General features: G+C 39.8%; 1 protein-coding gene across 1 annotated transcript; it reads left to right on the top strand.

The window, feature by feature from the left end:
• The first annotated feature begins 2,085 nt into the window (after window positions 1-2,085).
• Window positions 2,086-15,520, top strand: LOC135086077 (UDP-glucose 6-dehydrogenase). The gene is made up of 2 exons (XM_063980838.1): window positions 2,086-3,697; window positions 15,176-15,520. Exon 1 carries the CDS (start codon window positions 2,247-2,249, stop codon window positions 3,684-3,686), a length of 1,440 nt encoding a protein of 479 aa, XP_063836908.1. The 5' UTR covers window positions 2,086-2,246; the 3' UTR covers window positions 3,687-3,697; window positions 15,176-15,520.
• The last annotated feature ends 589 nt before the right edge of the window (window positions 15,521-16,109 follow it).

Consider the following 16,109-nt stretch of genomic DNA (forward strand, 5'->3'; position numbering starts at 1 on the left):
TGCAGATGGAATTTGCCAAGTAAACGTTGCGTAATAATTACCAACGTTTTGCGAGATTGCTAACTTTGCAACACCGTTAGTGATGGGGCATTTACTCGAATACTCTGGGAATTTAATGGTCACAATTTATTAATTAAAGAAAGAACATAATACAGTGTGAGTCACGTTAAAGTGTACATATGAAAATAGATGAAACTAGACCTATTTTTATCGACAAAAAAGAGGTCAAAAAATTTTTGAGATTTTTTTTTAATTTTTTATAGAATTTTTTTTCTTCCAATTACTTATTGTAAAGAAAACGTAATAACTTTTAAACTAAGCGGTATATCCTGATAAAATAAAAACAGTAATAATGCTAAATAACAGGCAATACTAAAAAAAATCATAAAATACACAAAAAATGCCAACAAATAATAAAAAATGATACTTTTCGAAAAAAATCTGCTTTTAAATTCGTGTTTTTTTGGTTATTTGATAAATTTCTCCAAAAAATGCCCCTATAACAGGTGGTTTTTATTACTTTGTATAATTCTCTATCGTATTATCTTTGTAAAACCAAAAATCGCATGTCTCTATCCCTATCACAACATTTGCTATGATCGTTTGAACAAAGGCCTGCCACAACATTATTCTCCGCTACAGGTAGAGACAATTTTAATTTTAACTAAAATGCTTATTTTACTTCGAAATCTTTTGTTTTTATTTGAAATCTAACTTGACTTTATCAAAATTACAAATCTAGAGCCATTTTCAGTTTCGTTGTTAACGAAGCTTTGAATGGCGCGCCCGGAGAGGCTTAGTTCAAACGATCATTGCAAACGTTGTAATAGGGATAGAGACATGCGATTTTTGGTTTTACGAAGGTAATACGATAGAAAATAATACAAAGTAATAAAAACTACCGGTTATAGGGGCATTTTATGGAAGAAATTATCAAATAACCAAAAAAACATGAATTTAAAAGCAGATTTTTTTCAAAAAGTACCATTTTTTATTATTTGTTGTCCTTTTTTGTGTATTTTATGTATTTTTTTAGTATTGCCTGTTATTTAGCATTATTACTGTTTTTATTTTATCAGGATATACCGCTTAGTTTAAAAGTTATTACGTTTTCTTTACAATAAGTAATTGGAAGAAAAAAAATTCTTTAAAAATTAAAAAAAAAAACTCAAAAATTTTTTGACTTCTTTTTTGTCGATAAAAATAGGTCTAGTTTCATCTATTTTCATATGTACACTTTAACGTGACTCACACTGTATACTCAACATTAAACAAATCGCACCTTCCGCGACGCGAACTTTAAAGATTTTCTTCTGACATAATCATGGTGTTATTTGAAAGCCCAATAATAAACCAAGAAAAACACATTTCTTTTTTTTATTAACACTTAATACCATAAATGTGACTTGAAAAAAGGCCTCACTTGGGGCTCACCACTGGGAGCAATTAGACCAATTTTTGTGGTTATAAAACCAAATAATGATCTTACGTGTCCTTTTTAACAGATGGATAGCGATTAATCCCAATTTAACAGTTTTATAGCCATAAAATTTGGCTCAAGCTTTGGTTTGGACTCTGGATCCTTCTAAAAACACATTTTTTGGGAAAACACCTTTCATTTAATGAAATGAAGTTTATAACTAGGTTTTCAAATGGAACCAATGTTGGTGGGAAGTGGGGATGCATGCATACGTTTTAGAAGTGCTTGTTGCGGGAGGTGCGATTTATTTGATGCCGAGTGTATTATTAATTATTATCATAAACATGCACCAATTAAATAGTAATTACTTAATCAACTGAATGTTGTTTTAAATTTTGAACCAAAAGGTATAGACAGAGCGGCGAGCGCACAATCAATAAAGGAGAGCAGTCTGTCTATGTAATTAAATTAATGACTGACATACATACTCCTTTTCAGGCAGGCAGGCAGGAATAACAATCTTTAATATTCAGTTCATCTCTCATAGAAAACTGTCCCAAATATTTATTCCCGTACTTCACCCCATTCCCATAATCAGTGCTGTCTTTCCCAGTTCTTAAATCACACACACATCACTACAGTTCACAGATTAAGTAGTTTCAAATGTCATTGACTTCTCGTTCTCATCTTGCATTGCGATTGGCTGAATACAGCTAAATTAATAAATTACCATCAGATGCATTCCGTTATTGAGGCTACGCGGTCGCCGGATTCCGCCCATCGGTTTTAGGAAACGTCTGCTTAGTTTTTAGAAGTCTAAGTGAAAATGGTGATACAGAAAATCTGTTGTTTAGGTGCGGGTTATGTTGGTGGGCCTACGTGCAGTGTTATAGCTCTAAAATGCCCGAATATTACTGTTACTGTGTGCGACAAGAGCGCAGAGCGAATAGGGCAGTGGAATTCTGAGAAATTGCCAATTTACGAGCCAGGGTTGGACGAGGTAGTGCAGAAATGTCGAGGTAAAAACCTATTCTTTTCGACTGACATTGCTAAAGGGATACAGGAGGCCGATTTGATCTTTATATCGGTTAATACACCGACGAAAACGTTCGGAAATGGCAAAGGGAGGGCTGCAGATTTAAAATACATAGAAGGGGCGGCCCGTATGATAGCAGATCTGGCTACAAGCAACAAAATTGTGGTCGAAAAGAGCACCGTGCCAGTGAAAGCTGCCGAAATCATCATGAAAATCCTTCGTGCGAATACCAAACCTGGTGTACAGTATCAGATACTGTCTAACCCTGAGTTTTTGGCAGAAGGAACGGCTATCGTGGACTTGGTTGAGGCAGAAAGGGTGTTAATCGGTGGGGAAGACACTCCGGAAGGTCAGAAAGCTATTCAAGAGCTGTGCTGGGTGTACGAGCACTGGATCCCAGCTAAGAATATACTAACGACCAACACGTGGAGTTCGGAACTGTCTAAGCTAGCAGCTAATGCATTTTTAGCGCAAAGAATATCGAGCATCAATTCGTTGTCCGCTGTTTGTGAAGCTACTGGGGCAGACGTGTCTGAAGTAGCAAGAGCAGTCGGTCGGGATTCTCGTATCGGACCGAAGTTCCTTGAAGCATCAATTGGATTCGGTGGCAGTTGCTTCCAAAAAGACATCCTAAACCTGATTTATCTTTGTGAATGCTTAAACTTGCCAGAAGTAGCAGCGTACTGGCAGCAAGTGATCGATTTAAATGATTACCAGAAAACACGGTTCACACGTAAAGTCATAGAGTCCTTATTCAACACTGTTACGGACAAAAACATAGCCATACTAGGATTTTCGTTCAAAAAGAATACTGGTGACACTAGAGAATCACCAGCTATCTACGTATCAAAAACTTTACTCGATGAAGGAGCAAAACTACACATTTACGACCCAAAAGTAGAAATTGAGCAGATTTACTACGATCTCACACATCCATCAGTGACGTCAGAGCCAGAAATGGTGCGGAAAAACATAGAAATCCACGATTCAGCGTACTCAGCAGTCACGGGTGCTCATGCTATAGTATTATGTACGGAATGGGACGAATTCAAAGAGTTAGACTTCAAAAAGATCTACGATGTGATGATGAAGCCAGCGTACATATTCGATGGGAGGAAGATACTGGATCATGAAGCGTTGTTGAACATCGGTTTCCACGTCCAAACGATCGGCAAGCGGTTGTCCAGGACTGGAAGCATCAGAGCTCAAGGGAGTCAGACGTTGCCATAGTATAAACTTAGGTAAGTTATTTTTTGGTATTTTTTATTAACAGTGTGTGGACAGGCCCCCACTAGGTGGACCGACGATCTGGTGAAGGTCGCGGGAGGTGCCTGGATGCGGGCGGCGCAGGACCGGTCTTTGTGGAAATCCTTGGGGGAGGCCTTTGTCCAGCACTAGATATTATATTCATTTCTGTCACAGAACAACTTTATCGCGCGCGTCCCTGTTTCAAAAACCGTAATAAAAACTATCTTATGTCCTTTCCCGGGACTCAAACTCCGTGATAACTTTTTTACCCGACTGCGCCAGAAGGAGGGTTATGCTTTTTATTCCGTGTAAGAATGTGAGGCAGTTAAACCCAAATTGGAATTCGTAACACTCCACTTTTGACCTTGATTTGAAGCTGATAAAATACCTATAATGATAATACAACTAAACACAGCTCTGTAGTCATTTGACGAAAAATATATTACACTGAAATACACTTGAATATGTATAGCCGTGTGGTGACGGCAGAGTAGAATACATTTGTCACCAACCCCTACTCTTCCCGCGGGTGTCGTAAGAGGCGACTTAGGGACTACACATCAAACAGAGAATGGGCAGCAGCGCTCTCTGAAAAACATCAATCTTTTAAACTGCGATCTCCAACCCGCCTGCCAAGCGTGGAGATTATGGCAAAACCCTCCACTATAGTGGAGGAGGCTCATAGTCCAGCAGTGGACTGTAAAGGGCTGTTGATGATGATGATGTATATTATGTTGCGGCTACCTGGATAATTAGCTAGATAATTAAAGGCTAAAACTAAAAATCCAATTGGTAATTTAAGTACAAAGCACACTTATCAACCCGGAAACGGATCGTATCCGTTTCAACTCGAGGCGGTCAGTATTCTTTGTATGAAACTCCATACTGCAACGCACACTTATCCGCACCGTAAACGCCTCGCCTGGCGGTTGACAGCGCGCGAAAGACGATGACAGCTCGCGATAGTTAATACGGTGCTGACCCCTTTCCGAGGAGTTGATATCGATCGCCCGTTTTACCATCAATTTTCTTTTCATAGGGGTCACTTAAAAATTAGAGATTGATGGGGAAAAAGAGCAGAAGTCTGCTAAGGGTGGATTCGACCAAACAAGAGTAAATATTAATCTCAGAATAAATTGTCAGTTTTGTCGTATTTCCCATAATGAAACTGTCAATGTACCAGTTATACCATGAGTTATTCTCGGATAAAAGTTTGGTCGAATTATTTATACCAAACTTTATCCGGCAGAGAAGTTTCTGATAGCTTTGCCGAAAACACACGGATAACAATTATTAACCAAACACTATCTTAGCGGCGATCTGTGTGTATAGATTGTTATTTACTCGTAATGTACAAACGCAATCATATTGTAAAATTATCAAGCTATCATGTAAGTACTACACTTGCGAGCAAAAGTATGGAATCACTTACATGAAGTTGTTTCCACGCGATCTTGTGTACTAACCAATTTTTTAGTAACAAAAAAAGTAGCACCATTTTAAAGATTAAACTTTTAACTTTAAATTGATACCAAATTCATTTAAATCACACCAGTATTTAAAAAGATATCCCGGCTGATGTGAAAAAGTAAGGAAAAAGGCATGTATCAACTGTTTGATACGTCGCGAGTTGCGGCCTATTTACCCCTCATAAAAGCAAGTGTTTTCGGATTTTTGCTTTCACACGTTGATCCATACACATCTCCGCTTCTTTAGACACTTTATCTGAGATTCTACACCTTCAGAAGCAGCTTAAATCGTTGCACTATTGCAAGAAGGGCTCAGCCAGCGGGCTGTCGCACGTCAGCTCCACATAAGCCAGTCCTGGGTTTCGAAAGTTTTAAGACGCTTTCGGGATACCGGTGGCTTTATCTCGAGACCAAGTTCTGAACATTGCCGGTGCACATCGCAGAGGGAAAACCGTTTTTTCATGTCAACTTCTCTACGAAATCGTCATTTGACTGGTATCAACGTCCAGCAAGAGCTCAGAAATGTTCGTAGGATAGCTGCTAGCAAGTGGACAGTTCGTCTAAGATATAAACAATAGAATTTGACTCCAAAAAGGCCTGCCACAGGCTTGAAACTGACGGTAGGTCACCGATAAGCACGCTTTCAATTTGCTCCTACACATCTCGATGGGAAGTCGAGCAAGCCACCCCCATAAGCCAATGTTTTAGCGTACCAGCACTGCACAAATCGCTCCCCAGGCCGTCTATAGACCCGACACCTCTTCGACTGCTGCACTTCAAAAACAGTCTGCATTCATCGGAGAACAAAACTCGCCTCCATTACTCGCCTTCCGAAAGCGAGCTAATTGAAAGCGTGCTTGTCGGTGACCTGCCGTCAGTTTCCAGCCTGTGGCAGGCCTATTTGGAGTCAAATTTTATTGCTCATATCTTAGACGAACTGTCCACTCGCTAACAGCTATCTTACGAACATTTCTGAGCTCTTGCTGGACGTCGGTACCAGTCAAATGACGATTTCATAGAGAGGTTGACATGAAAAAACGGTCATCCCTCTGCGATGTGCACCGGTGCTGTTGAGAACTTGGTCTCGGGATAAAGCCACCAGTCTCCCAAAAGCGTCTTAAAACTTTCGAAACCCAGGATTGGCTTATGTGGAGCTGACGTGCGACAGCCCGCTGGCTGAGCCCTATTTGCAACAGTGCAACGATTTGTGCTGCATCTGTAGGTGTAGAATCCCAGGTAAAGTGTCAAAAGAAGCCGAGATGTGTATGGATCAACGTGTGAACGCAAAAATCCGAAAACACGTGCTTTTATAGGGGGTAAATAGGCCGCAACTCGCGACGTATCAAACAGTTGGTACATGTCTTTTTTCTTACTTCTTCACATCAGCCGGGATATCTTTTTAAATACTGGTGTGATTTAAATGAATTTGGTATCAATTTAAAGTTAAAAGTTTAATCTTTAAAATGGTGCTACTTTTTTTGTTACTAACAAATTCGTTAGTACACAAGATCGCGTGGAAACAACTTCATGTAAGTGATTCCATACTTTTGCTCGCGAGTGTAGATAGGCAGATAAGCCTGAGCTAGACTGAGTGATTTTTAATCTACTTCATCGTCCGATTAGGTAAATACAACGAACTTTCCCCCGGGAAAAACTTGACCTTCACTGGTTGGGTTGTTGGCGGTCAAGCTGTAGATCCTGGCTACACAGGAGTTGCAGCGGTGGGGACGAGAGGTGGGAATAGTCCCGTTTAAAGGCTACGCAAACGGACACTATTTGGCACCGCCAAGGCACACCATCACAGGAAACCAAGATGTATGGTGTCAAGTGGAAGCCACTGGACACAAAAGTGTCTACGTCTCATCATCATCATCATCATCATCCAGCGCTTCACTGCTACCTTTGTTGGTCCACCTTGTGGGTGGACATCACACGCTGCGTTTTTCGGTACGTGGCCTCCACTCCAGAACCTTGCTGTCAGTTCTACGTACTATGTGCCCTGCCCATTGCCACTTCAGCTTGCTAATCTGTCGCAATATCAGCGACTTTAGTTCGTTTACGGATCTCCTCATTTCTGATTCGATCTCGTAAAGAAACACCGAGCATAGCCCTTTCCATAGCACGCTGTGCAACTTTGAGCTTCTGTATAAGGCCTATAGTGAGAGGCCGCGTTTCCGAACCATAAGTCATCACTGGTATCACACATTGTTTGTAGACTTTCGTCTTCAGGCACTAGGTATTTTGGATGAAAAGATGTTGCGTTTTCAAAAATTTCTAAAATTCCACACCTCATGAATATTATCCAACAAAAACATTTCTCTATTGAGAAACGCACAGTAACGCCCGTATTCACAATCATTACAATGGGGTCTCACAGTGCGCGTGGACGCACAGGGTGACACACGAACCAATCACAGAGCTCCATTCAACGCTGTGCGTTCGATTTGCTGCTATACTTAAGCAAGCATCGTTTGTGAAGTAGACAAAGGAAGTAGATCAGCCAATCCACGGTTAAATGTTTACATTACAATATTTACAATGTCTGTTGCAGAAAGTGGGTTTTTAGTTATTTTCGACTATGAGATTTGCAGGCTCATTCAGTCATTAACTGTTTTTACTCCGTTACTAAACACTGTATTGTAGGTACAGTTTTACGCCCGTATTGACAAACGATGCTTGCTTAAGTGAAGCAGCATCGTCAACGGAACGCACGCACAGCGTTTAATAGAGCTCTGTGATTAGTTCGTGTGTCATCCTGTGCGGGCATGAGTTTCTGACGCTGCTTCTTCTCAGCACTGACCCATATTTGTCCCGAAGCAGTGCTAGGGTTAAAGTAAAATTGCAATTTGCAAAAAATGACATCTCTCTCATAAAAATCCACCAAGCACACACAGGTGAAATGTACGTAATTTGTGGCCAAAATTAAAAAAAGCAAAGTTACTCCGATTCTAAATTAGTAACCTAATATAGGAACAAGACATATGGAGCCATCTATAAATGATATTTAAAAAGTTGAACACTTTTTATCCAGATACCCACAACATTTGATTTATAGCCTGACCAGGAACATAAAAACCCTCGCCATGTTGCGGAAAACTAATGGTACTAATTTCTTTTAATGGCAACAGTAACTGAAAACTTCATTGACATGTCACCTTGCATGTCAGTCTATTGCTGTCAAAGTGTAAACAAACTTTATTTTAAATGTGCGCAATTGGTTTTATGAATTAAATTGCTAAAATATTTTTATAGTCGTGAAAGAAAAGTGGTTCACAATGTGTTAAAGTATTTGTCGAAGAGAAATACTAAGGGTTCGGACAATATTTTCATTGAATAATGTTTCCGACAAAGGTTGTCAAATTGACTGACATGTTTATCGTATAGTACAGTCCACTATTAAAATTAGCTGTGGTTTGTTTCAACTACCTATTTTAAAAAATTTGTCACTTTCTAAGTGTTGAATTTTATGGGATTGGGAAAGAAGTACCGAGTTTGAAGCGTTCATGAGCAGACATTGCAGTTGAATATTCAAGTTCTGAATTTGATTATTGATGAATAATAAAATAAATCTACTAGCTCGATTGATGGCTTCATTTAATTTATTTAAATCAGGTTACCTATAATAATATTTTTTTGTTAATTTATGAAAATATCAAATTAGCCCGTAATCCTGAATCCTGATACATAAAGTTCGCCTATTAATTTAACACAGGTACGACTGTACTCGGTGTTGCACTATCAAATGCAATTGACGCGCCTCTATGCCAGGGTTTTTATGTTCCTGGTCAGGCTATAAACAGTTTTTCTTGTTGAGTAATTTATTATAATTTTTAGCTCTTGTTTAACAACAACGTTTAACTTTTATTTAGTGGATATTTGGTATAAAACATATGGATTCTATACTTCCAGGTTAGTTTATTATTTCTGTATTACTAAACAGTCTACATTACTTACTATGTTATAGATATATAGGTTTGAATAGAAGTCTATATTTTAACAGTTTATTTTTTTTAAACAGTGAAAAAGTTCATGATCAAGCGCGATCAACCCGTTTCTTTTTCATATTTCGAAAGAACATATCTATGGCTTTCATATGACACCAAAATTAGCTGCGTCAAACTGCGTCACCTAAACAAAATATTGCAAAACTGACAATTTTTATGAATTTTAAAAATACTCATAATATGTTTTCAGGCAGTTCCCAGAATAGCATTCCAATAGTATTCCCTATCCTTAAGATGTAATAAAACTTTTAAAAGAACCAAAAATAACTTCTGCATCGTAATTGTATTTTTAAAAATTTATCAAATTTTTAACAAATTATTAGTAAGACTAAATACATCAATGAAAACATTTGTTACTTTTTCTTTTTAAATCACCTTTAAACTATTATTTTAGACAGACTACAGCAATATATAGGCATAAACACACTTAACGTAATTTTGGCCAACTTTTGAGCAAATTTCACCTGTGTGAAGCAGTTTGCTTAGACATTCAATTAAGTATATCTACGTGATAAAATAGTTGTTTAACAATCAATTACTTGAACTGTACTAATATAACTCTCCTTGACATACATTTATTGTCTTTTGCGCGAGCGCACATCAAGGCAATCACCGTAGAACAATAACATACCTTAAGCAGTTGAAATAAGTGGTATTTTTCAACAAAAACGTATAGCCCGATGTGCCATCAAGGTACAATACAATGCAGGTAAGTTGACAATAGAAGTGTATATTGACATTGGAGTCGTCTAAGCAGAAAACATAGCCAAATTCTCGTAGCATAAAGAGTTCTACGCCCGTATTCATAAACGATGCTTGCTTAAGTAAAGCAGCAAATCGAATGCACATGCATCTATAAAAGCGAAAGGTCACTGACTGACTCACTCATTACGCAATCTCAAAAACTACAAGTGCTAGGAGTCTCAAATACGGGATTTTGTAAAATTTAACCCCTAGGGCAGGGTTTCCCATTTTTTTTTTGCCAAGGAACCCTAATTGACTATACTTTTCCTAGCGGAACCCCCGTACTACTCCGCCCGCACGCCCTGCCCCTCCCTTTTGCGTAAACAAGTCGGTGCGAGCGAACAACGTCGGTCACGAAACGTGGCATATTTTTTACGTAACCCTTGCGGCCTTTCCACGGAACCCCAGGGTTCCGCGGTCCACCAGTGGTTCCTATACAATGGCTTTATCTACACATGTATGGTGCTAATTATTTTTTACGCGCGCAGTCATTATCAGCGGAAATTACGATAACATACTATGTGCGGAGTCAGACAGCATTTGTAAATTAACGCGCGTATTCACAAATATTACTATGAGGTCTCACAGAGCGCGTGGACGCACTGGGTAACACACGAACCAATCACGCAAATCGTATCTAATGTTACTTACACACATCTCCTCATTTCGAACTTCTCGTATGTCCTTCTGATTAATTTCGTTTAACTTTCCCCCGGGACAAACTTGACCTTCACTGGTTGGGTTATGGCGGTCAAGCTGGATCCTGGCTACACAGGAGTTGCAGCGGTGGGAACGAGAGGTGGGAATAGTCCCGTTTTCATTGGTGTGGTTTTTATTGGCGGTCAAGCCGTAGATCCTGGCTACACAGGAGTTGCAGCGGTGGGAACGAAAGGTGGGAATAGTCACGTACACACATCGCCTCTAAGGTCATTGATCTGCCTTTGCCTGTAAAAAAGACGTATCTAGATGTTTATGTTTGAAGTGAAAACCGGTTCCGAGGGATCTAAATAATGAGAAGTTACAAACATCTTATAAAGAAGCGCCTATAGCTTCTGTAAGTAAGTCAAGTCTTGTGGATCATAAAATATGACACTAATCTTTGCTTGATTGATTGATTGTGACTGAAAAAAGTCAAGTCATTTATTTTCTGCAAATAAGCTTTTTTTTGCTTTAAAAAGTGCTTTTACACGTCCCAAGTATTACTTTAATCCTATCACTGCTTCGGGACAATAAATGGGCCAGTGCTGAGAAGAAGCAGCGCAAGAAACTCAGTCACTTGACCCTTGTCAGCCTCTTTTCAAGATTCTATAGAATAGGTGAAAAATGTTGATGATAATGATAGGTATGTACTCCAAAACAAAGCGGTGGGCAGGGCACATAGTACGCAGAACTGACGGCTGATGGGGCAGCAAGGTTCTGGAATGGAGGCCGCGTACCGCAGCGTGGGACGTCCACCTACAAGGTGGACCGACGACATCGTAATAGTAGCAGGGAAGCGCTGGACGGAAGCCGCTACAAATCGATCAACGTGGAAAGCATTGGGGGAAGCCTATGTTCAGCAGTGGACGTCCTATGGCTGAAATGATGATGATGATGATGAAGTGGTGGGCAATGAAAAATGGGAGGAAAGCCCTGCCATTTTTCAGTTTGGCAGTTCTGCGGGCTATGTCGGATATTTTCCTGAATCTCATTTCTGATTCGATCACGCAGATTAACTCCGAGTATAGTGCGCTCTATCACCCTTTCGGTGACCTTCAGCCTTCTTATGAGGCCCATAGTAAGCGACCACGTTTCAGATCCATCGTCGGTGTTTTTCTTCTTCTTTTCGTGTCGACAACAAACCTACACAGTGTCAGCCCAAAACTCCGCCACGAGGGTGGCGTTGTCAGCAGCACTCATCAAATCCTCCTGAGTGCAGTTGCTTGGGCACTCAGGGCACGACATCAGGTGCTTCATCGACTGGGGAACAAAACCGCACCTGCACTCCATCGTCGGTGTTGGTAGCTTAGCATCCCCCAATGATTCTTCGCAACCCTTGCCCCACCGTTACCGTGGTCCAAAATAGTGGGGCCGCCGGGGACTAGGGGCCGTTTTTTGTGTGCTCGGGCTGGAAGACGTATCGTGGGCAGGCCTCCTACTAGGTGGACCGACGATCTGGTAAAGGTCGCGGGAAGAGCCTGGATGCGGGCAGCGCAGGACCGTTCATTGTGGAAAATGGGGGAGGCCTTTGTCCAGCAGAGGACGTCATTTGGCTGAAACTGAACTGAACGAACGAATTCAATTAGTCTATACAAATAATGCTAATTTTGTTTAGTCGGGCGATTACTATCGGACATATGAGTTTGTTTCGGTGTTTCTTCTCAGCACTTGTTTGTCTCGAAGCGCTGGTAGGGCCCAAAAGATAAGGAGACATGTAAAGTGCCCCATAAGGGCTACCTTTTCTTTTTTATATTTGACGTTCATAAGTGCCACTTGTGGTCTAAACTGAATAAATAATTTTGATTTTGATTTTATGACCATGATACAAACAATAATTCAGCAAGCCATACCTCTTGCCTTCACCTTGGCGCATCACGAAGTCGCGTCATCGCCAATAAACGTGATATGAAGACTAATTGCAAAGATAATTACTAGCCAAATGTTTCCTCTTTCAATTTAACCTTCAGAAAGTTGCCAGGTGCCAGGTCAGTCACGGTGTGGCTGGTATATGATTTTTTCTCTTAATAAGGATTTGTCACACTGGATGCGGTCTACGGCCAGGTCAAAGTGCAGTCAAGGTCAGAATGCAGCCCGCATAATGTATGATTATAGGTAGGTACTTTAGGTATTTAGGGAGGTGCCTGGATGCAGGCGGTGCAGGACCGGTCTTTGTGGAAATCCTTGGGGAGGCCTTTGTCCAGCTGTGGACGTCTTTCGGCTGAAACGGCGATAGGCACTTTGACCTGATCACAGACCGCATCCAGTGACTTTCTAAATAAAAATAAAACTTGATTTTTTCTAATCGGCGCGGCGGTCTTTGTGAGAATTGAGAAAATATGAGTTTGAAAACAAAATATGTTTTAATTATATCACTCAGAAAATCAAGCGGGCTAAAGGAATCCTCCTTGACGCGATCGGCTCAAAAAAAATTAAAACACATTATAGCACACACAACACAGTACACACATTCATTAAATCGGTGATGTCCGTGCAGTAATCGCCTAAGAATCTGGTATTTATTTATTATGAGTAATGCATTGATTAATATTGATTACTCACTTGAGATCCATTGACCTTAAATGATTGTTAGGGTTGGCAATAATTGGCACTCATTCGTCACAACATAGTTATTACATGATGCGAAGTTGACCAAATGCGAATTTGTCATTGTGGACATTATATGGGAAGTGGTCTTTTAGCGAAGTTGACATTTTAAGAAGTTGTCACTTCGAGAAGTGGACATTTTGCGACCCGGTTGTCATTTTGAGAAGTTGTCATTACGAGCTGCAACGGTTTGCTAGCGTTAAGAGTCGCATCTCAAACTAAAAAATCTAATTAACTAAGGTGGGAATCGAACCCACGACCTTTCGCTTGCCGGGCGGCTGTTTTCACCATGTAAGCTACTAAGACATTGGGAGAACCCGTTCGCTTCCCACCTTAGGCAATTCGATTTTTTAAAGTTATTTAAAAAAAACATTCGTCACACGTTTTTTAAGTTTTATTCATTGAAAGACGAATTTACGTCATAAAGCACATAAAAGACATTAAATTAGCACAAAAATGTATGAACTGTGACGAATTTACTCATTCTTTACATTGTGACGAATTGTCTGTTGCAAATGGACAAGAATCCGTCGGGTTAATATTTAAAAACTTTAAAAAATTGAGATTCGAATCCACAATTATGATTTCATTAGCAAAAACATAACCCTCCTGGTGCTAAAAGTCGGGTAAAATCAGTGATTTCTTCGTCAACCGTGAAATGTGATACGTGCGTGTGAAACGTTTGCGTGATTGAAACGTTCCTGTATGGTTTAACAATACATAATCAATTTTTACTTTCTATCACTTGACAGAGTATAGAACCACCACTCTTTCCGTGGATGTCGTAAGAGGCGACGCACAGTCTTCGTCAAATTGTTCGTGACACCCAAAGTTGCCAAAAAGTTCGCAACACGTCTTTGTTACAGTGGAATACGGGACTATTCCCACCTCTAGTTCCCACCGCTGCAACTCCTGTGTAGCCTGGATCTACAGCTCGACCGCCAATAACCCAACCAGTGAAGGTCAAGTTTGTCCAGGTGGAAAGTTAAACTGTCATTGGACCCGCAACGGAATTAATCAGAAGAACAAAGAAAAGTTGCAATCTTCATCCATCATTTGCTTCGAAATGATGGATGAAGATTGCAACTTTTTGGCCGCTTTGGGTGCCCGACGGATTAGCAAGCGGCACATAGTACGCAGAACTGACGGCCGATGGGGCAGCAAGGTTCTAGAGTGGAGGCCACGTACCAGAAAACGCAGCGTGGGACGTCCACCCACAACGTGGACCAACAACCTGATAAAGGTAGCAGGGAAGCGCTGGACGCAGGCCGCTACCAATCGATCAACATGGAAAGCATTGGGGGAGGCCTATGTTCAGCAGTGGACGTCCTGCGGCTGAAATGATGATGGGTGTCACGAACCATGTGACGCTGACTGTACTAATATTTTCAATGCGTCAGATGATAACAACTGGGGTGTAGATAACTAGGTATTTCCCTGCGTGTAAACACTTGAGTCCGCGAATCCATCCTGTGTTAAAAATAAATACTTCGCTTCCTCTTATAAATGAAACTACTTGAAATGCTTTTAACGTAATATTTTGATGCTTCATTCATTCCAAATATGACCTTGACATATTTTTAAGATTCTGTGCCCGATGGGTGGATGACTGCTGTCTTTACTTGTGAACGTATTTGAACTCCACTCATTCTAAATTCGATTCGACTCATTCTAATACTTTACCATAATATTTATTGTCCCGAAGCAGTGGTAGGGTTAATACTGAGACGTGTAAAAGTGATTTTTAAAAGCGTACTTTGGCTTTGTACCTATATTACTTTTTTTTTACTTTTAACTTGGGAATTACGGAACCCTGCACAGTGATTGGATGATTGTTGGCATCTGATATTATTGTTTCATTGTTTTCTTATCTTTTACTTTATTTTGTATCTTGTTTATTGTATAATAATATTTAATTATCTTTTCTGACAATTTTTTCTTTGTTTTCCAGGTACTCTAGCAAACGGAGTCGCAAGAAAAATCACAAATCAAGTACTGTTAAGTAGTTTTACTTAAAAATAGTATTATTAAGAGAATTTACTGTGTAAGATAGATAAGCTTAAAACATAATCCAGTAATTTTTTATACTATTGTTCAATTAGAGAATAAGTAATTCAACATATTTTTTACAATCTGGCTTTAGGTCTGCGCTAGGGCATACAGAAACAATTTAAAAACAATTTGATTTTATTGATCGTTGCCTATGTATCAACTTTCAGCATAGATCGTTTCATCCACTCGGACGCGCCCCACCAATTTTTAGTCTGTGTCGCGTGGGGTGCGGGGAGTTTGATCCGAGCAATCCGAGCATTATTGTAGTGTGTGTGTGCACTCATGCACACTCATGGATGATTTAGCGTGTACTGATAACACTCAAACATTAGCGGAAGAATGGTGGGGCGCGTCTTCGTGGATGAAACGATCTATTATTTGACTCTAGCACAATATGTAGTAATTTTTTGCCCATTTATCGTCAAAAAAGCCAAGTGCAAAATGAAATACGATATCTTAATGAGTAGGTTATTTAAAAAAACACAGCATAGCAGTTTAGTATGATAATAATCGATTATGGATTAGCTACGATAATAAAAGTATAATACGGTGACGTATTTAGTCCAAGATAATACCTACTTAAATTCTCAAAAAGAAAGAGAGAAACCTGCCAAGTGCGAGTCGGACGTCGGGCGAAGGGTACCGTATGACAATTTTGTTGTTGTATAAGAGCCCTCCTAATTTATTTTATTTAAATTCAATTATTTCTTTTTAAAGTGGGTATATCAAGCGTCTACCTGTAGCCGTTATTAATATCGAGCTAAAAACGGCAGAATAGCCACGTTTGTTGTATGGGAGCCCCCCTTAAATTTTAACTTTATTATATTTTTAGT

This window comes from Ostrinia nubilalis, chromosome 30 (assembly GCF_963855985.1).
Source record: "Ostrinia nubilalis chromosome 30, ilOstNubi1.1, whole genome shotgun sequence".
Taxonomy (NCBI): domain Eukaryota; kingdom Metazoa; phylum Arthropoda; class Insecta; order Lepidoptera; family Crambidae; genus Ostrinia; species Ostrinia nubilalis.

Coding starts and splice junctions, on each gene's coding strand:
- LOC135086077 (XM_063980838.1), top strand. CDS start 2,247: ATGGTGATACAGAAAATCTGTTGTTTAGGTGCGGGTTATGTTGGTGGG.